The sequence below is a fragment of the Stylophora pistillata genome, chromosome 6, assembly GCF_964205215.1.
Source record: "Stylophora pistillata chromosome 6, jaStyPist1.2, whole genome shotgun sequence".
In the NCBI taxonomy this organism is placed as follows: domain Eukaryota; kingdom Metazoa; phylum Cnidaria; class Anthozoa; order Scleractinia; family Pocilloporidae; genus Stylophora; species Stylophora pistillata.
Genome location: NC_142524.1, coordinates 17,442,269 through 17,463,139, shown reverse-complemented (window position 1 = coordinate 17,463,139; position 20,871 = coordinate 17,442,269). Strand labels below are relative to the sequence as shown.

Sequence of the window (20,871 nt, the reverse complement as noted above, 5' to 3'; positions counted from 1 at the left end):
GTTAGTTGGGACAAGATAGTTTCTTGACATAATATTCCGACATCTGTTTAAAATGATGTAGATTGATTTAGACTGGTAGCTTTGTTTGCATATATAAGTTTTAGGTTTCTATACACTTCGCGTGTTTGGTAACAAATAATCAAAAGTCAACTAACCGACATGCAGTAATTTTTTCCTTGCCAAAAAAAACAAACAAAACTGCGACCCTCCCCCGGCTGCGTATCAAACAGGTTTGACCCTCCCCAATTTGTAAAATATTTACTAATGACCCTCCCCTCCGAAGCCCCGGCCCACCCCCCAACCCCCCACCCCACTAAAAAACGTACCTTCCCTTACGCTTTTTGAGTTGCCATGATTTCTAAAACAAAAACGACTTTGTTTTTGTCACGCATACACAACATGGCGTGATTTTCGGTATTTCGTTGACGATTTTCAACAAATTCTTAAAAATCCCACATTCATTTCCCCAGAGTAAACTTTACATATTTTGAAAGATCGTTAATTCGGGTATTGTCATTCTTAATCTTACGAAATTCTAATCAAAGGCACATGCTCAAAATTATCGTTATTCTTCGCCTACCGTTTTACGTAGCACGGGAGAGCCATGGCTTCTTTACTTCTCTTGAATACTCAGATAAATCTAATGTTTATGAAATCATGGTCTTTAGACCATGGCAGGTTATACAACAAACTGGAACTATGACGGCTTAATTATCTCAGTAAACTGTAATTGTCAGATATCAAACCAGGATGTAATTACTAAGTGCTCAAGTTTCCCAGTAAGTCACCTTTGTTACTGTCAAGTTCACTCCTTTTGGGTTGTCTTCAGCAGAACCATTCTGTTTCATGAGAAAACATCAATTGTTACTCACAAACTCAAATAATTAACTGAATCAAAAGTTTTTAGAACGTACTTCCTTTGATTGTGCTCCAGAAACAGTAATTGATGTTGAAGAGAAAGGAATAAAGTTGTATAAAGGTGTTCCTTACGGTAATAACCCTAGTTATCTAGTGGCCTGAAAAAAGAATTCAGGCCCGTATGGGATTTGAACCCATGACCTCTGCTATACTAGTGCAGTGCTCTACCAACTGAGCTAACAAGCCAACTAGGTGCCGGCCGAAGTGATATAAATCAGTGAATTTTGAATATATGAAAATCATATCTGTGTACTGCAGTTTCATGAAATACCAACCAAAAGTAATGACCAGCTCCCAGTTGGCTTGTTAGCTCAGTTGGTAGAGCACTGCACTGGTTATGGCAGAGGTCATGGGCTCAAATCCTGTACAGGCCTGAATTTTTTTCCAGGCCCTATTTCCACCCACTAGAAAAGTAGGGTTATTACTGCGAGGAACACCTTCATACATTTCATGAAACTGCAGTACACATAATCATTTTCAGATATTCAAAATTCAGGAATAAAATTATCAAAGACAAGACAAGACAAATGTTTATTTGAACTGTAAAATTACCTTAGTTACAAATTAAACGAGAAATAAATTAAAAGTACATACAGTTGCTGGTCACCCAAAATAAATAATGAGCTAAATTAGTTGGGTGACCACCATATATTAATTAAAAATAAATATAAGGCCAGAAAAGAGGCATTTTACATTTTAAATTCTTATTAAGGAAATAGATTACAGAACAAATAATTCTTAAACATGTATAAAATAAAAAAGTAAATGAAATAAATAACTAAATAACAGAGACACCAAAACATAACAATTAGTAATAAAACTTGATACAAATTAATGAAACGCGTAGATAATTCTCTTTTGAAAGAATACGGCGTTAGAATCTTAAATCTCTCATCAGTTTCATTCCATAATATTGGTTCATTGAATGCAATACTAAATTTACCTTAGTTTGTTCTAATTTTTGGAACATAAAAAGTAGTCCTAGCTGCAAAGTGAGTGTTAACATTATGCTTATCTAAAGTTTTAATAAAAAATTAGTAAAAAATCGTTGGTAATTTGCCGATAAAGAATCGGTTAATGAAATACAGAGTTTGAAGTTTGATATGATCCTGAAGTTTTAGAATTTTAAGTTGAAAAAACAAAGGACTTGTATGAGTATCAAAATCAGAGAAGGTAATTAAACGAATCACTTTCTTTTGTATTCTTTGGAGTGGTTTAATATTATGATCATAGGTGTTACCCCAGACTATACAGCAGTATGAAAAAAAAGGAAGAATGATGGCAAGGCATAGTTGAACTAAAATTTTGACATAAATGCAATGCCTAATTTTAAAAAGAACACCAATACCTCTAGATATTTTTTTCGAAAGTTGTTGAATATGTTCTCTCCAATTAAGATGACAGTCTATGAGAATTCTCAAGTACTTAACACTTTTATGCTCATTTATTGTTTTGCCATCTATTTCAATTTTCATAGAGCAATTTATTTTTTTCTAATAAGGATGGAATGTTACAAAATGTGTTTTATCAATATTAAGAGATAGTTTGTTAGCACAAAGCCATGTATTAATTTCACCGAGTTCCTTATTGACAGTTTCCTCAAGATGCTGTTAATCTTTGTCAGAAGAAAACAGATTTGAGTCATCTGCAAACAGATGAAAATCAAAAGTTGATGAAGAATTTATGAAATCATTGATATAGATTAGAAACAAAAGAGGGCCAAGTACAGTCTTGTGGTACTCCACAATTTGTATGCAATGTGTTTGAGTCTGAATTATTAACCGAGACAAATTGCTGCCCGTTAGTTAAATATGATTAGAACCATTCATTTGCTATGCCACGAATACCACAATGTTCAAGTTTAGCTACTTAAGAGAATGCTATGATCTACTGTATCAAAGGCTTTACTTACAGTCCAAAAACATACCACAAGAGTATAATTTTGCTTCAATGGCCCCTTGAATTTTAACTGTAATGAGCATTGTAGTGTGGGTAGTAGAGTGCCCTCTATGGAAACCAAATGGATTCTCAATTAATACATCGTGCTTATCAAGAAATTTAATTAATCTCTTATACATTAATTTTTCCATTATTTTATGGAAAACAGATAACAAAGTGATAGGCCTGTAATTAGATACAAAAGTCTGACCCCCACTCTTGTATAAAGGGATAATTCTACCAATTTTTAGTTTATCTGAAACTATAAGCCTAATGAAAAAGCACAATTAAATAAATAAGATAGTGGATTACTCAAAGCTGTTTTCAATAATTTAAGCATTTTCATTGGAACGCTGTAAGGCCCCAAAACATTCTATTTCATGAGAAAAACATCTGTGAAGCTATGATTACAATTACCTTTCCATCTAAGCAAACCATATTGAAACATAAGATATGAATAAATTTCATCTGATTATCTCACCAAGTTTAAATGTAGAATCCAAGATCTAATAACTTTGCTTTTGAACAGGAAAAGCCTGACTGTGTTTCTCCTGCCACTATCATTCTAATTGTCACAAATCAATCTCCAAAAAACTTCAGCAGTAAGAATTACGAGAAGATTTAAATAGTTCACCTCCTTATCACTGACAGCTTAGAAATTAAACACAAAGGCTACCAGCAACAGGTTTTCCCATTGTAAGTGTTTCATAACATCAGATATTCATCACATCATTATTTCATACATGTATTTACATGTACATGGGTAGATTTTAATCATTATGATATCGCTCATTTCCCCACTTTAAGACACACAGTCATATGGGTGAGAAAGATGGCAAGTAAGTAAAACTGTATTACTCTCCAGTCAAAGTGCTCTTCTGTAGTATCACATTCCAAACTCATTGAAATAAAGTTGACTTCGTAATTCAGGTTTTAAAAATAGAAATGTGTAATACCTCTTTACAAGGATGAAGCAGTAATGCAATTTAGAAATTTTCAAACAAGAAATACCAAAAAACTTAAAGGTGGAATTTAATTAAAATAGAGTTGCTAAAATCATGGCATATCTTTTTAATGAGACGTTAATATTGGCTGGCACACGATGTATCAGGAGGCTTTGTAAAAAACCAGGGCAGTAACATTGCAGATTTGGGAAAATCATGCTAAATCAAGTAGCTTAATGACACCTGTTCACGTGAGTTCACTTTGGAAAGAGAACGCTGCAACACTTCAGTTTTATCTTCACACTCGTGAATTAAAACAAAATTTAATTTTTTTCAAGCACTTTAAGGAGCAAATTAGACTTTAAAGTTTACATCAAGAGAAACTCTTTAAAATAAAATAGCGCAGAAGCATCTTACCTAAATTTATACGCCTTGAATCGTACGAAAAATTTAGTAGTTACGCTTACCATGGTGTTAACCAGCATGCTTGTGAGCATGTTGCAAGGACTCGCTCCGTTTCGAAACGCGATCACAGTTCGGGCGCATCTTGCAAAGTACAATGAAAAGCAGTTCCAAAGACTGATTATTCAGCTCCCAACGCTAGAAAAAACGGCAGTTAAAAGCCTTATTCAAAATGGCGGCGCGCGGTTGAGACCTGAACCGGGATCACAAAAACGAGGTTTAATAGGCAGAGGCTGCTAAGTTTTGTTCGAGAGGTTGTGGATTGTGGAATTGTGGACCGTTTCATCGCGGGATAGGTTGATCCTACGTAGCTTGTATATAGTTTGTCGAATCTTCTGTACATGTGTTAAAAATTGCGGTGAGTTTTGCAGATAATTTGACTGAAGAGGACATCGTGGTGCGTCTTTAGAGGGAAGAAACCTATTAGAGCTCAACAATGACGGCCTGAGGTTTTACTGACCTAAAATGCATGGGACACAGATACAAAGGGCTGAAAACAACCAGCCTTAATAAACCTACAACTTCTCTAAAGGGTGAATATCTTAAAGGGCCACGTTTAACCAGGATGCAATGCGTGAGTAGTGCTCTTTCTCAGTAGTTTCTGTACTGCAGAAAAGGGAAGCCTACCGTGTGTGCAATAATTTATATTCGACTAAATCTTTACAATCTTGATCGGTGAGAATCTAAACGGCGCGGGTCGTGGGTAAACTGTCGCGGGTTCCGAAAATTGTCGCTGTCGTGGTCCAGGAAGATGTATTATTTTCCTAAATGCAACGCTTCTCCCTACAAACGGCTGCTTTTATGCGAACCACATTCTTTGTGCAAGTACATTTCTTCACTAGCACTATCCCAACTAACTCTCTAAATTCTTCGCTCCTGGAAGCACCCCGCCTCTCAAATCCTCGTCGATTTCTCGATGAACATAATGAAATTGTTTTCAAAATCGTTTGTTAAGGTTTGTGCGCTTTCTGCTAACCTGCCGTCAGCGGGCTTCTAAAAATAAAAATAGTTTTTAAGTTCAGTTCATAACTGCTCTAAGTTCATTTGTAGTATTCCGGTTCCATGTTCATAGCCGGCAAAAAAAAAAAAACTGGCACACTTTTCCCAAAAATTTAGGCTGTATAATGTAATCAATCAAGGTACGTAAACGCAAATGTGAACGGGAACCACAACATCTTGTACCGCATTCATTGGAAACCCCGGCGATTTTCGCGCTGACACTGGCGTTATTGTTGATTTACTGCTACCTGATTGGTAGGCATGTGGTTTGGATCAAAGCGGCCGTTTGTGGGAAGGAGACTTAAAACGGCTGCAAAATGCTGCGGGACCAGAAGAAAACGGCGTTAAGAAAACGAGTTATTCCAGATAATGTATAGATGTGAACAACGCACTAGTTTTATCCTGCTGAGGTTTAAAGATCTCAATCTTTTATCCAGTCCTTGAAATATTTATAACTACTCTGTATGCCTCCCTTTCTCCCTACCCTCCTCCTGTACTTTGCTACACAGGCTACCTGTGGAGGGTGCCTTGATGGCAGAAACTTCAGTCTGTGTCAAATTTCATTGAAACATGTCAGTGTCGAAATTCGGGTGTTTAAAAAGATCTGAGTCGTTAGAACTTTGTCCGCTCGTCGTTTTAAACTGTTTTGTACTCTTAGTGGTATCGTTCAGGCTTATTTTACATTGCCAAGTCAAGCATTTCTGCTTTAGCTGAAAGAAACGATAAGGCCGGAGATAATTTTCCTTCAAAAATCACCTGGGGTTTGTGCTGTCTGTCTGGAAATAGTTAAAATTATTTGTCCAGAATCTTACTGTTCGCTATGGTTGGGTTTCAGGTGACGTCACAAGCTTTGCTGAAGTTAGTGTCCGCCATGTTGGTGTCCCTCGGGTGTCAAATTTATGAATAATTAGTCGATCTCTATAGTGAAGCCCTCTCTCTTATCGCCGTATTATTTCGCCAACTACATGAATATCCAGGAAGAAAAAAGCGATAAAAGTATCTGGCATTCATCTTAAGGTATCCCAGTGCTCTCTGAGTATGCCGAAAGCTTAGAGAGTTGGAAGGAAAGATGTTTGCAAAAGATCTCGGTCATTGGGGTTGACCCTGCAAGCATACCAGCCGAGAAGTTCAGTCCAAAATGCTTGCCTCCTGTGGAAGCGTCGGACTTGCTGAGTTACCTCGTTCTTGAGACCAGCTTCTACACCAAGAAGCAGTTCAAGGCGTTCAAGAGTCTAGAGACGTTTAATCAAATGGTGTCGGGATTGTAACCTCAGTTGTAGGCAAAGTAATCGCCGGCAAGTATGCCGTGAGAGCACGAGTTTGGCATTCACAGCATATGAATGATCCTTTAGTGAACATTTGGGTCATTTCCGAAAACGATGGGACTATTTTGTCAGCCCATTGCTTGGGATGCAAAGCTGGACTGGCTGAGTCATGCTCACATATCGCGAGTGTTTTATTTATGTTAGAGGCAACTACTAGAATTCATGGCAAGGTCGCTGGGTGTCACGAAAACTCAGACACCGAAAACTCAGGTCCCTCGAAGTGTTCTCCAAGCTTCCGAAGTGCTCCATAATTCGATAGTGCATAACATAAAGCATGAACCATTTTTTTTATTATATAACCGGTGGAATAATGCAACAAATCCGACGCGAAAGACGAACAACAATATCAAGAGTGATTCTTCAGTGAGGCGAATCGTGACGGCGCTGATGCCGAGTCTTCTTTCGGGTTGTTTTTCTCTTTCTGCCTCATTTAAGAACTCTAGCCCAAGGGTCGCAAAATTGTCTTCGTTTTGGGACTGGTGGGCCGAGTCTCTGTTTGTATCCATTATTATCGCGAAATATTTAAGAATTTTAACAGAGCGACAACAAGGATCTGTGCGACGAAGTACAAAAAGGTAATCAAATGTCCCTTTCGGCTCGTCAAAATCACGCCACATTTTAATACTTTGGTCTTGGAGCGAGCGCATTTGATACCGTTAACTGTGAATGAAAAGTTCAAAATTAACGGGAAAAATGGAGGAAATCTAGGCTAAATGAAGTCTTGTGTCACTCTAAAATGTTTTAATACTCAACCATCGGACGATTTTGCGAAACGTGCAACTTGCGGCCTTGCTTTTGCTGCTTCAGTTGGATGAAGACCCAAAAGGTCAAAATACACGAGGGATTACCAGGAGTGATCATGAGTCGAGTTTATCTCTTGAATAGTAGTGAGCTGAATAGTAGTGGGTAGTGAGCTGAACAAGATGGCGACTTACACGTGTTGGTATGCGCTGCTACTTTTCGCTCTTTTCACTCTTGGAGGATTCGGTTCTGGTCTCGCATACTTATCTCCCACCAAATATATATGTGCTGGACCTAAGGACATAGGTAATGTTTCTACCCAGCTTCAGTTCTTTGGTTCTTTGAGCTCATGTCAGCATCGTCAAAATTACATGCGAAGAAGCAAGAGGGCATACCTCGGACGGCGTGCTTTGTACTATAGTAACAGTACTGCTACGACTCAGCTATTACTGTTGAAGCTATCTGGAAACGTGGAGTCTAATCCCGGCCCTCAGGGGCCTCAAGGAAGTTTTAATAATTCTTCTAAGACACTTTGTAGTAATTGTGCTAAAACCATGAGAAGGGACCAAAATGGCGTCCGCTGCTCGTCTTGCCCGGCAGTATTTCACATCAAATGTACGAAAATGAGCAAGAACGAGCTGTCCTGCTATCGGAGAGAAGGGATCTGGTATTGCTTTTCTTGTATGATGCCTCAGTTTTCTGACAGCTTCTTTGATGATCTCTCACCTTCGGCGGCATGCGATTCAACCTCCACTGGCGAGGTTTTTGAGATTGCGGAGGAACATTCAGGAGACTCTATTGACTGGTTTTTTAGGAACATCAATGGTTACTACAAATCCAATCTGAAAATAGGTCATTTGAACATCAACTCTTTGCAAAATAAGCTTGAAGAGGTCAAGAATATTCTTAACAAGTGCCTATTTGACATTTTCTTTATTTCGGAGACAAAACTCGATGGTACAACCTCAGATAGTTTTCTCCAACAACCGGGATATCGCACTATTCGACGTGATCGCAAGAAAGGAGCTGGTGGCTTGATAGCTTTTGTACGGGAAGATATTCCTGTCTGTCGACGACGTAATCTGGAGCCCGAATCAGTCGAATCATTGTGTCTTGATGTCATGGATTCTAAAAAGGCTCGCTTTATAGTGTGTGCGTGCTACAGATCACCTAAATTCTGTAAAATTACTGATTTCTTGTCGTCGCTTACATCAGCTATTGAACTTATGTATACAAGCCGTCAGGAAATATTATTGATTGGTGATTTTAATATCGACTTGCTTGTTGGGGAGCACGGTGTTGATGCTGAGGATAACTCACTCATGGACCTTTGTGATAGGTTCTGTTTGCAAAACCAAATTAGTGAACCGACAAGGGTGACTGAAAAAACAAAGTCTTTACTCGATGTCATTCTCGCTAGCCATCCGGAACGATATGCAACTTGTGGTAATTTGCATATGGGTCTCAGTGATCACGATCTTATCTATGCAGTGCGAAAGAATAAATTACCAAGGGCTAAGGCAGGTGAAATTGAATACAGAAGTATGCGACAATTTGATTTAGAAAAATTTTTAAATGACCTAAAAACTGTTCCCTGGAGTTCTGCTTACATTTATGACGACGTTGATGATCTATGGCACCATTGGGCTCAATTGTACACTGAAGTGTTGGACAAACACGCACCAATAAAGAAAAAACGGGTCAGAGGTGATCAGTTGCCATGGATAACTCCATTAATTCAACGCGAAATCTCTCGTCGTAATCGACTGTTTAAGAAACATGCAAAGAGCCCAACAACAACCTCTTAGGAGGAATTCAAGAAACAGAGAAACAAGGTCACATCCCTGAAACGAAAAGGGTCGAAGGCGTTCTGCATGGAGGCATCGTCAAACACTAAACATCATGGTGAGTTTTGGAATAAGTTGAGACCTTTGTTGCCAAGCAAAGAAAAGAAGCAATCAAAGATAATTCTGATTGAGAATGAGCGTGTAATTACCGATTCATTAATGGTGGCTGAAATGTTCAACAACTACTTTTGCGAGGTGTCCAGGAGTGATGGTGACAGTAAGGAAATGGTTGAGTTTGTTGATCATCCTAGTGTTAAAGTCATTGCTGAGAAAACTTGTGATGATGTTTTTGACCTCGTCCCAGTTGATGTTGGCTACATAAGGAAAATTTTGGATACTCTTGACCCTCGCAAGGCTGTTGGTTGCGATAAGATATCTCAGAGGCTACTTCGTTTATCCTCACCTGTTATTGCCGAGCCGGTTACCCGTTTAATCAATTATTTTATTACCAATCGTCAATGGCCAATAGTTTGGAAAAGCGATGACGTTGTTCCTGTTTTCAAGAAGGAAAGTATGACGCATAAGACCTGCTATCGTCCAGTTTCTGTTCTGACTTCCTTATCGAAATTATATGAGAAGGTATTGTTCGATCAAATTTATGAAGCCTTTCATTGGCGACTCTCACCGAACCTGTCTGGCTTTCTCAAGGGTCACTCGTGTTGCACGGCCTTATTGAAATTGACCGAAGATCGGAGAGCCTGTCTTGACAGAAGAGAAGCTGTTGCAGCGGTGGCTATCGACCTAAGTAAAGCTTTTGACTCTGTTTGTCACCCGCTTCTCCTAGCTAAATTAAAGGCATATGGTTTCACGCATGATGCGCTGGAAACTATGACCGCTTACCTTACTGGACGGAGACAGAGAGTCAAACTCGATGGTGTATATTCTTCGTGGAGAACCGTTAAAACTGGTGTAGCACAGGGGTCCCTGTTGGGTCCACTCTTATTTAATTTGTATGTTAATGATCTTAATTATTTTATTACTAATACGTCCTTGAGACTATACGCTGACGACACTACTCATTACGCCTCTGATGTCTCACCAACAGTATTGCAGTATATAATTGACTCTGATCTGAGCGTTCTATCGAGATGGTTCTCAATGAGTTTTTTACAGATTAATGCCGCCAAAACGCAAGCTATCGCTATTGGCCCGTCTTCATACCAGTATGATTTCCATCTTAATGATTCTAATGTCCATACAAAGGACACACTCAAAATCCTTGGGGTGGTCCTAGATAGCAAATTAACATTTAAAGCGCACATAAAGCAACAGCTGAATAAGGGATGCGCAAAGGCTTCGGCTTTGCGGAGAATACGTAAGTTTATTTCAAAGGACGTGTTAGTTCGATTATATAAGGCCTATGTTCTCCCTCATCTTGAGTACTGCAGTCCCCTTTTACTGGGAGTAGGTAACGCGGAGACTACTAAAATAGAGACAACTAATTACTTTATATTAAGAACTATATTAGGCTTCTCGAAGTCTGTGTCATACGACTTCCTCCTCAAGTTGGCCGACATTAAGTCTTTGGAGAATCGTAGGCAATTCCAATCGTTAGTTATGTTATATAAGTGCTTGTATGATAATGGGGCTCCTTATATAAGTGATTTTTTTCATTTTAGAAATGTACCGTATAGTTTACGCGGGCTCAGTACAAGGCTAGATTTACCTCCTTTTAATCTTGAGTTTTTACATCGGTCTTTTTCATTTTTAGCTAGTAAACTTTGGAATGCGCTACCCCCTAGACTCAGAGAGTCTCAAGATATTGTTTCATTCAAGCGTTCTCTTAAAGCCCACATGGCTTAGTGGTAGTGATTGTAAATATCGTTATTGTTAATATTGTTAATATTGTAACTTTTTATTGATAGCTCTTGTCCATGATCTTCGATCCTGTTTTTAGTTATTTAATAGATCTACTTATTATTTGTATTCTTACAGAAATTATGTTTTATTTCTAATTGTACATACACGTACACGTTTTAACGAGAACTTCTGTACTCCTAGGTGTCACGTGTTTAAATAAAGGATTGATTGATTGATTGGTTGAGTTTTCGAGGAGTCTGAGTTTTCGGGGTGTGAGTTTTTGTGACACCCCAAGCTTACTTGCACTCAGGTAAAATGCTCATGGATTTTGCCGACATAGGTCAATGAAGTGCCGTATGCGAGGGCTAAAGACATCGATTTCTCATCGGCTAAGAAGCTCAAAGAAAAGCTCGACCAAAAAATCGATGATCTATAACAGCCGCAAGCCTTGAACAATACAACAACTTCTAGTTCCTCCCGTTCTTCCCCTTGATTTGTGATGATCTTAGGTATAGCGCATTAGATCATACATATAATGAAGTTTGCGTTATAGAAATAATAAAATTATTAAATTATTATACGAAAAAATCCTTAGTCTTTATGCTTTCCACTTTTGCTCGAACAGCCAACAATAATGCATAAAACCATCCCTTCTTTCTCACATGAACTCTTCGTTAGATACGGTTTGTTTACGCTCGAGGGACACCAAGATGGCGGATAGTAACCGTTGCTAAGGTATTGGTCACGTGGGTAAAACCCAAGGATAACGGTCTAGTGATACCTACAGGTGATAGCTTTGAAAGGTAAGCGGTCTTCCCTTTTCTCTTTTCTTTTTCGTGGCAAATAACGCGATAAAAAAGTTGAACTTGCATTACCAGACTGTTCGCGCAATTCAGCGTTAGTCAAACGTGACTGTCACCCCTGCAATTCACAGTATAATTATTTCACTTCTCCCCTCAAATTCTTTTTTCCGAAAATAATGCAGCTCCATTTGCCCTCAACATGCACCCAAATACATTTTGTGTTACCGCAGAATCGCGGTTACAAGTTTCTGAAGTTGAAACGTTTTGTAAGGGGATTTGGGGGGGGGGGGGGAGGAGGGGCGGCTTATGAACTGTGGGAGCCGATATGTGGTATAAAAGACATTATAGATTTCTTCAGCCGTTATATTATCTCTAGCAACGTGACTGACGTGTAGTAGTGTAATAATAATAATAATAATAATAATAATAATAATCATAATCAACTTTATTTTTCGAGGGTGGCAGTTGACATTATAAAGTACTGATAAACTCGTGGCGCTCACAAACAAATTAAAGATAAACACAAATACATGTGAATAATGAAGTAATCACAACTAGGTGATTAAACAATTAAAATAGGAATTATCTAAGAATTGATATAAAGTATATAAGAATAAAGTAGAATAGCTTAAGCTATAGTAAAGTGATGAACATCTTTATATTACTCCAAAACATACTTACATCAAGATTTCTCTAAAATTCCTAAACTAGAGCTACTCTTGATTTCATTGGGAAGATGTAGATAGCCACACACTAAAGCTATGCATCATGGTTTGTTTTATCATGGCATTCTAATAAAGAATTCGTTGATCTAAAGGTAAATGACGCCTAATTTTTTACAAAAGAGCAATGCGCTGTGTTAGCTTCTTACATAGATTATAAATATGCTCATTAAAATTAAGCTGAGTATCAATATCTACATCTAACAGTTTATGAGACTGGACTTGTTCGAGTACGACTGAGTTGACATGGACAGTGAGTGAGCTGCTGCTCGTCTTCTTGTATGGACGTTTGCCAGCTGCTAATATAATTTTAGTTTTGGACTCGTAAGTACCATTGTATTGTCTGTGGTCCATTGTGCAACTTTTCAAACATCAGCTTGAAGAACTTGATTTAAGGCTCCAGGTGCTGATTAATAATCAACATTAGCACTGATAGTAGTATCATCCGCATATATGTCTGCTGCTGAATGTTCCAGTATCTTTGGTAGATCGTTGATAAGTATAAGAAACAAGACTGGTCCCACGACACTCCCTTGTGGCACCCCAAGGTTTGCATCTCTGAGAGTTGAATGACACCCTTCGATGTTTACATATTACGCACGATCGCTATGATAAATTTCAAAGAGTCAACCTTAATCAATTTCGATACCAAAGCTGACGTTTCGAGCGTTAGCCCTTCGTCGGAGCGAATGTAATCGTTTTGTAATCGTTACGGTGGCCAATTTACCATTTCAACTTTGTTGACATATCCAAATTATTTCGTTACGCCCACCGACGCAGCCCCAAACAGTTTCTTTAGACACTATCAGCGTTTATTCGCATGATCAATAAGATCGAAAGCTTTTTTGTGTAGTTAATCGTCACCAGGCCAGTAACATTTTCCTTGTCCAGATTGAGTAAAAGTTCGTCAATAAGTCGTATCAAGGCTGTCTCAGTGGAGAACGACTTTCTAAACCCAGAGTGGAGTTTATACAATATACCGTTCGATGTCAAGAAGTCACACAGATAGTCGCAAATGTGTCTTGCAAGTAGCTTACTTAGACAAGACTGGGAGGGCTAAGATTGACCTGTAGTTGTTATAGTCTGATCTGCTTCCATTTCCTTTGAACACAAGCGTTAGTTTTGCTACTCTCCAGGCAGATGGAAAGACCTTACTTGAGATACATAGATTTCACGCTCTATTCGGAGATGGTGGTAGGGCAGGGGTAGCAATCTTTAAAATTGGTACTGATGCCATCATCTGTTGGCTCTGAGCCACATGTGTGTTTAGGGTAGAAATCAAATTCCTTGGATAATCAGTAAAAAAGGTATTTAATACCTCAGCCATACACTGGTTTTGTCCGTAATGACATTGCCGCTATCGATCAACTTCTCAATACTAGATCGAGATTCATCATCGTCACGTGACAAACTCTTTATGAGATTCCATAGTCTCCTGGTATTGTTTTTGTTTTCGCTTATTTTATTCTTAAAATAAGCTTCCCTTGTCCTCCTGATCAAACTGGAGACACTATTTTGGGGTGGTTTGTTCAGGTCCCAGTCTCTTTCCAAATTACTCTTTCTTTCTTTAGTGAATTATATCTTGCTCTGATTTCTTTCAAAATATTGACATTGAACCACTTGGGTTGATTTCTGCGTTTTACTCGCTTTTGTTTGAGTTGGGGATGTTCATTAACTACTGCTTTAAAAATCTTGCACTAAGCGTCAACAATGTCATTCATGTAGTGAAAAAGAAAAGCGCAATGCCAAGGTGCCGTTTTTAAGGACTCGACAAACGCGTCTTTGTCTAGGTTTTTGATGTCCTTGTAGCTTACGGTATTCAACCTGCTATCGTTAGATCTTTTCCGATTGTATTTCCTCGTAACAAAAATAGGAAGGTGATGGGACATCTCAGAAGGGATTACGCTAATATTGTTTAGGTGTTCAGGATGACTGCACCAAATATGGTCCAGGCAAGTCTTTGATGATGGCCTTGCGATGCTGTTTACAAGTTGGGTCAGATTGAGGCTGCGTACAGTTTTCGTAAGGTGGTGCTTTTAAAATCAGTGGAGGATAAAAAATTCACATTAAAATATCCCAGCGAGATCATCTCCTAGTTGAGTAAATAGCCATTCTTAATATTACTTCCCAGCATTTTGTCTTGCTCCGTGTTATTAGACGGAGGGCGATAGACACCAGCAGTTAGGATAGAGCGTTTTGATTTCTACGGCAAAACCTCAAGCCATGAAGCCTAGTCTATCATTTTCCAAGTCCTTTTGTCGTTTTTGGTCTAAATAATACCTGATCCATGCCACGATGCCGCCTCCGCTCTTTCCAACTCTGTCCTTGCGGTGTAAATTAAGACCAGGAAAAGCCAGGAGTAGAATAATATGAGTCTGGTATTTTAGGTTTACAAAATGTTTTCGTTATTATCAAGGCGTCCATATCAGAATGCAAATTAGTGACAAAGAGTTTCCATTCCTCAAGCGTTGAGCCAGTTAATCTTTGGACGTTCCACATGATGGCAAAACTTTAAGCCCGATGGTTTGGGGTTTAAAGATACATCTCTAGCACAGACAGGTAGAAGTTGAGCAATTAGAAACCACTTTGTCAGTCGGAAAGATGCATTTGCTTTAGTCCAGCTGGTCGTTGGGACAATGGCAAAATGTTTACTCAGCCCATTGCAACTGAAAACTTTGATAATTCGCAACCAACTGCACATTCGGCATGGGTCGGGATGCATTTTTTTGTTAGAGACACAGGCAATCTCACAATTTCGACTGTCGAAAAGAGGAGAGACAATTAAAATAACGGCAACGCTTTTGATATCGTTAAAGTTTCAATAAAATTCCTAGGACACCAATCCGACCTCAACTGTATTTATTTCGTTTGTTTCATGGTCTTGCTTCAAATTTCTTGAACTCAGTCAGGAGCCTAAATGCGTGATTTAATCTTTTTTCATGAAATAACTCTAGTAGATAACATCTAGGGAACTACCAAGTCAGCAATCCGACTGGACAGGGCGGTGTTAACTGCATTTCTGAAGTTGTTTCCATCGACTCAGATTACGCATGGCCATCTTGAACGATTGATTAAAGTTGTACCGTGAAAAACTTTCCTAAAGGTGATTTCCTACGAAACTTCAGTAGCGTTAAAGGCTTTCTTTTTTTCGGAAGCTGGAGAAGAAGGAGTGATTGCTTAGGCTCCTAACTGTCAGGAGAGGAAATATTTTCACCAATGTTATGCTTCCCGAGAGACACAGCACAAGATTTGCCCAAGGCCAACGGGTTTTCAGTATCTGCTACATTATCCACACTCCAAAGCTCCATTGCAAAGTAAAAAACAAAAATAGCAAGAGTAACTAGCAAGGAAAATCATGTCTGGATGCGGTAATCAAGATAAAGGTTAGGGAAAGGAGGCACCAAGCGTCATGGAAACCTACGTGACAACATCCAGGGAATCACCAGGACAGCAAACCGAACGGGGCAAGGGGTGCTAACTGCATTTCTGGGAATTTTACGAAACTGTCCGACGAGTTCTTAAAAATTTTTTGGAAAATGATATCTGTCATGGCGTGACCTACGCCCAACATGCCAAAAAAAGACTGTTGCCGCAATGGATGAAGGTCTTGATAGGGTTAACTATTAACCGTCAAATGGTCAAAATACTAACCATCAATGGTCAAAAACGCAACAGTTTTACCATCAACCGTCAAATAAGCAAGCAGTAGTATAGTGGTGGGGGTCTCTAGACCATCAACCCCAGGGTCTAAAAGTCCAAAATAATCCGTGAAATATATTTAACTCTAATCTGTAAAACTGATCTGTAAACTGATATGACAAAATCCAAAAATCCAAATAATCCAGAAATTATTAAACTTTATGGAAAAATTAAATCATAAAACACAGACTCAAAATTGCTTCTTGTTAATCTTGTTTTCAAAATAAAACGCTTAAATTTTTTAAAAGTTCTTAAAGAAAACTTAAGTATAATACTTATTATTAAAAACTGGATCATTGGATAATGCAACTCAAGACTTTTTATTGGCTTAGCCATTATGGTATATCAGCCAATATACCATAATCTACAAATATGGTAAGCGTGCGCATCAGCTTAAAATCAAAAGGGAGCTAAAAAATCCAGTTTCTTCTTACAAAATAATAATTTCTTGGGGGCGTTTTTAATAAAACAATTATTCCACTTGCGCTTGTTGGATATCTATCATCTCATATCCAACGCGCGCTCGTGGAATAATTGCTAAATAATTCGTAATTCTGAATCAAAAAAATATTTATATATAGTATGAATAAAGAAAATAATCAAAAATTGTATAAAGTACTTAAAGAAAAAACACGTATTAAAATCATGGAGAGTGATTCTAGATCAAAAAAATATTTACATATAGTATAGATAATATGAATAGACAAAATTTAGAAAATCTATCGAGAGAGCAACTTAGTAAATTAATACCAAAAGATGTTCTAATTCAAATTATTTTAAATGAACATCAATTACCAATTATTCAGCAGACAAAAAATGTAAAACAGATGGTTAAAGAATATGAAGAAAAAAACATCAAAAAACAAATTATAGAACCTCCTATCATTCCAATTAATAAACCAAAAATAAAAACAAGCGTTTGGGGACTATCAGAGATTATTAAAAGATATGAAGATAAAAAAGAATGGGCAAACCTGTTCCACCACCAAGAACAAAAAAGATTACCAAAGTAATTGAAACAAACAGAGCTTTGAAAGGATATACGAGATCGTATGAAATAAATATTAAAGATGAAAAAGATCCATTAATTCAAATGAAAAGCACAAGAGTAGTTACAAGAAAATTTATTGAAAGAGTATTGAAAGAAGTGAAAGGAGTAAAATTAGTTGAATCATTAAAAATAACTTTTGAAAAAGTCAATCCTGATGATGAACATCAAATTAAAGAAGTATATTTCAATAGTAAACCTCAAACAATAATAAATGAAATAAACATAGAAGAATCTTTACAATCGACAGAGCAAGAATTATAAAATAAAATAGCACAATGGATTTCAGAAGGATCTGGTTGGATTATCGATCAGTTGATAAGCATTACTTAAATTTTAATTATTATAATCCAACGAAAGGTTCATCTTATATTGAACTACCACCAGTATTAAAGAATCCTAAAAAGGGTCTGATCAATTTACAAAACAAGGATGATGAATGTTTTCGTTGGTGTCATATTCGACATTTGAATCCACAAGATAAGTATCCTCAGAGGATTAAAAAAGTCGATAGAAAGTTTGTCCAACAATTCAATTATTCAGGAATTGAATTTCCAGTCAAACGTAGTCAAATAAATAAAATAGAAAAGCAAAACAACATAAATGTGAATGTATTTGGATATGACAATCAACAAAGATATCCATTTTACGTTAGCAAAGAAAGAAATGAAGATCATTTGAATCTTTTATTGATAACAAATGAACATGATTCACATTATGTTTTAATAAAAGATTTCAGCAGATTTATGCATGATATAACAAAACATAAATGTAGAAAGCATTTTTGTTATTACTGTTTTCAATATTTCAGTTCTGAAGGAGTTTTAAATAATCATAAAGACAATTGTCTTGTTATAAATGGAGCTCAAGCTGTTAAAATGCCAACTAAAGAAAATAAGATATTGAAATTTAATAATTATCATAAACAATTACCAGTTCCATTTGTTATTTATGCTGACTTTGAAGCTATCACAGAGAAATTTCATGGATGCCAGCCTTTTGATAAAAAAATTATTCACTCAAGCTTATCAAAAACACACTGATTGTGGATATGGTTATAAAGTTTTTTGTTGTTATGATGATAAATACACAAAACCAATTAAAATATATCGTGGTGAAAAAATATATGGCTTTCTTGCTTGGAAATCATCTCACATTCATTGATAGTTTTCAATTCATGGGCTCAAGTCTTGATAAGTTAGTAAATAATCTTCCTAAAGAACCTTTTAAATACACATTAGAGCAATTTAAGAAGGAGAAATTTGATTTGATGACTAAAAAAGGAGTGTATCCTTATGATTATATGGATAGTTTTGAAAAATTCAATGAAAAAAAATTACCAATAAGAGATGAATTTTACAGCATACTGAATAATGAACATATCTCTGATGATAAATACAAACATGCTCAAAATGTATGGGAAACTTTTAAGCTTAAATCAATGGGAGAATATCGTGATCTGTACTTGAAGTCTGATATATTATTGTTATAATTTGGATATATCAACAAAGTTGAAATGGTAAATTGGCCACCGTAACGATTGCAAAAGCTGACGTTTCGAGCTTTAGCCCTTCGACGGAGCGAATAGAGGAATTGTGGGTTGTTTCTGCTTTTAGAGGCAGAAAATGGAGCTACCTTATTGGTAAGAACATGGCAACGAGAAAAACACGAATAAATTAGTGGAATGAAAAGCGTTCGTTGATCCCTGTGGTATTTAGACTGCCTGTTTGAAGGATGAGCATTTATTCGAGAGTTTTACGGCTTTCCGTGCTACCTACGTGTAAAGAAAGACCGCAGGTTGCCATATGTTGCTTAGAATGATTAGGTAAATTAAAATGTCTAGCGACTGGTTTCGATGTGTCCTTGTCATTCCTTTCCACGTCTCGAAGGTGTTCTCGGAATCGGTCACCTAATCTTCTGCCTGTTTCGCCGATGTATATCTTTTTGCATATATATCTTTTTGCATGTATATCTTTTCTTTAGAAACTATCAGCCCTTATTCATTTATATTATTGTTAGTTGATGTTTTTGAAAATTTCAGAAAAAAATGTCTTCAATATTATAAATTAGATCAAGGTCATTATTTTACAAGTCCTGGGTTGTCTTGGGATGCAATGTTGAAAATGACAAATATAAAATTAGAATTGATGACAAAAGTCGACATGTATCAATTCATTGAAAAGGGGATGCGTGGTAGAATCAGTTATATCGCAAACCGTTAGTCAAAAGCAAACAATAAATACATGAAAGATGATGAAAATGATGAATCATAAGATATTATGTATCTTGACGCTAATAATTTATACGGTTGGGCAATGTCACAATATCTACCCACAGAAGGATTTAAATGGCTTTCAGAAAAGAAATTGAATGAAACAAATATTGGTGCTTATCATGAAAGCAGCCGAAAAGGATTGATGTTAGAGGTTGATTCAGAATATCCCAATGAAGTACATGAATTACATAATGATTATCCACTTGGACCTGAGAAATTAAAAATTAAATCAGAAATGCGTTCAGATTATTGTAAAAAAATAGCTGAGAAATTCAACATATCAACATGATTAGTATCAAAACTGATCCCCACACTGTCGAACAAAGAGAAATACGTTTTACATCATCAAAATTTAAATTTATATACACAAATTGGAATGAAATTAAAAAAGATTCACAGAGCATTTGAATTCAATCAATCACCACGGTTGAAAATATATTGATTTTAATACACAAAAGAGAACTCGAGCTAAAAATGCATTTGAGAAAGACTTTTTCAAATTCATGAACAATTCTGTATTCGGAAAGACAATGGAAAACCTAAGAAATCGAGTTGATGTGAGATTAGTTACAGATGAGAAAAAACAGCCAAAATTAGTCTCTAAGCCAAGTTTTGTTTCAAGCAAATCATTTAACGAGAATTTAGTTGCAGTTAATAAGATCAAAGAAACATTGACTTTAAACAGGCCAGCTTACGTTGGAATGTGTATTTTAGATCTTTCAAAAACATTGATGTATGAATTTCATTATAGATATATTAAACGCAAATATGGTGACAAGGCAAAATTATTATTTACAGACACAGATTCATTAACATATGAAATCAAAGCTGAAGATGTTTATCAAGACCTTTGGAAGGATAGATTTATATTTGAGAACAGTGATTATTCAAAAGACTCCAAATTTACAGTGATGAGAATAAAAAGTAATTGGAAAATTTAAAGATGAAACATGTGGAGTTCCTATAACTGAATTTGTTGGTTTAAGATCAAAGATGAATAGTTATGTTAAAGACGACAATAAAAGTTCACGTACAGCTAAAGGAATTAAAAATAAAGTTATCGAAAAAGATATTAAGCATGAGAATTACAGGCAAGTGCTATTTAACAATGAACAAACACATTACAAGATGAAAACCATAAGAAGTGAAAAACATCAAATCGGAAGTTATGAAATAAATAAAGTTTCATTAAGTTGTTTTGATGATAAAAGATATATTTCAGATGTTGGAATGACAACTTTTGCTTATGGACATTACTAAATTCTTTGTTTGTTGTTTTCATATTTGCCTTTTTGCGATATTTGAATATTTGTCTTTTTTTTATTCAGTATATATATTTATGAGTAATAG

The 20,871-nt window shown here is 36.6% G+C and overlaps 1 protein-coding gene and 1 non-coding gene across 2 annotated transcripts; one reads left to right on the top strand and one right to left on the bottom strand.

The window, feature by feature from the left end:
- Window positions 1-1,031: 1,031 nt before the first annotated feature.
- Trnat-agu (transfer RNA threonine (anticodon AGU)) lies at window positions 1,032-1,104 on the bottom strand. Its single transcript has one exon. It is a non-coding gene; the product is annotated as a tRNA-Thr (tRNA).
- Window positions 1,105-7,509: 6,405 nt separating this feature from the next.
- On the top strand, window positions 7,510-11,211 carry LOC148728595 (uncharacterized). The gene has a single exon (XM_088725690.1). It carries the CDS (start codon window positions 7,510-7,512, stop codon window positions 9,133-9,135), a length of 1,626 nt encoding a protein of 541 aa, XP_088581816.1. The 3' UTR covers window positions 9,136-11,211.
- The last annotated feature ends 9,660 nt before the right edge of the window (window positions 11,212-20,871 follow it).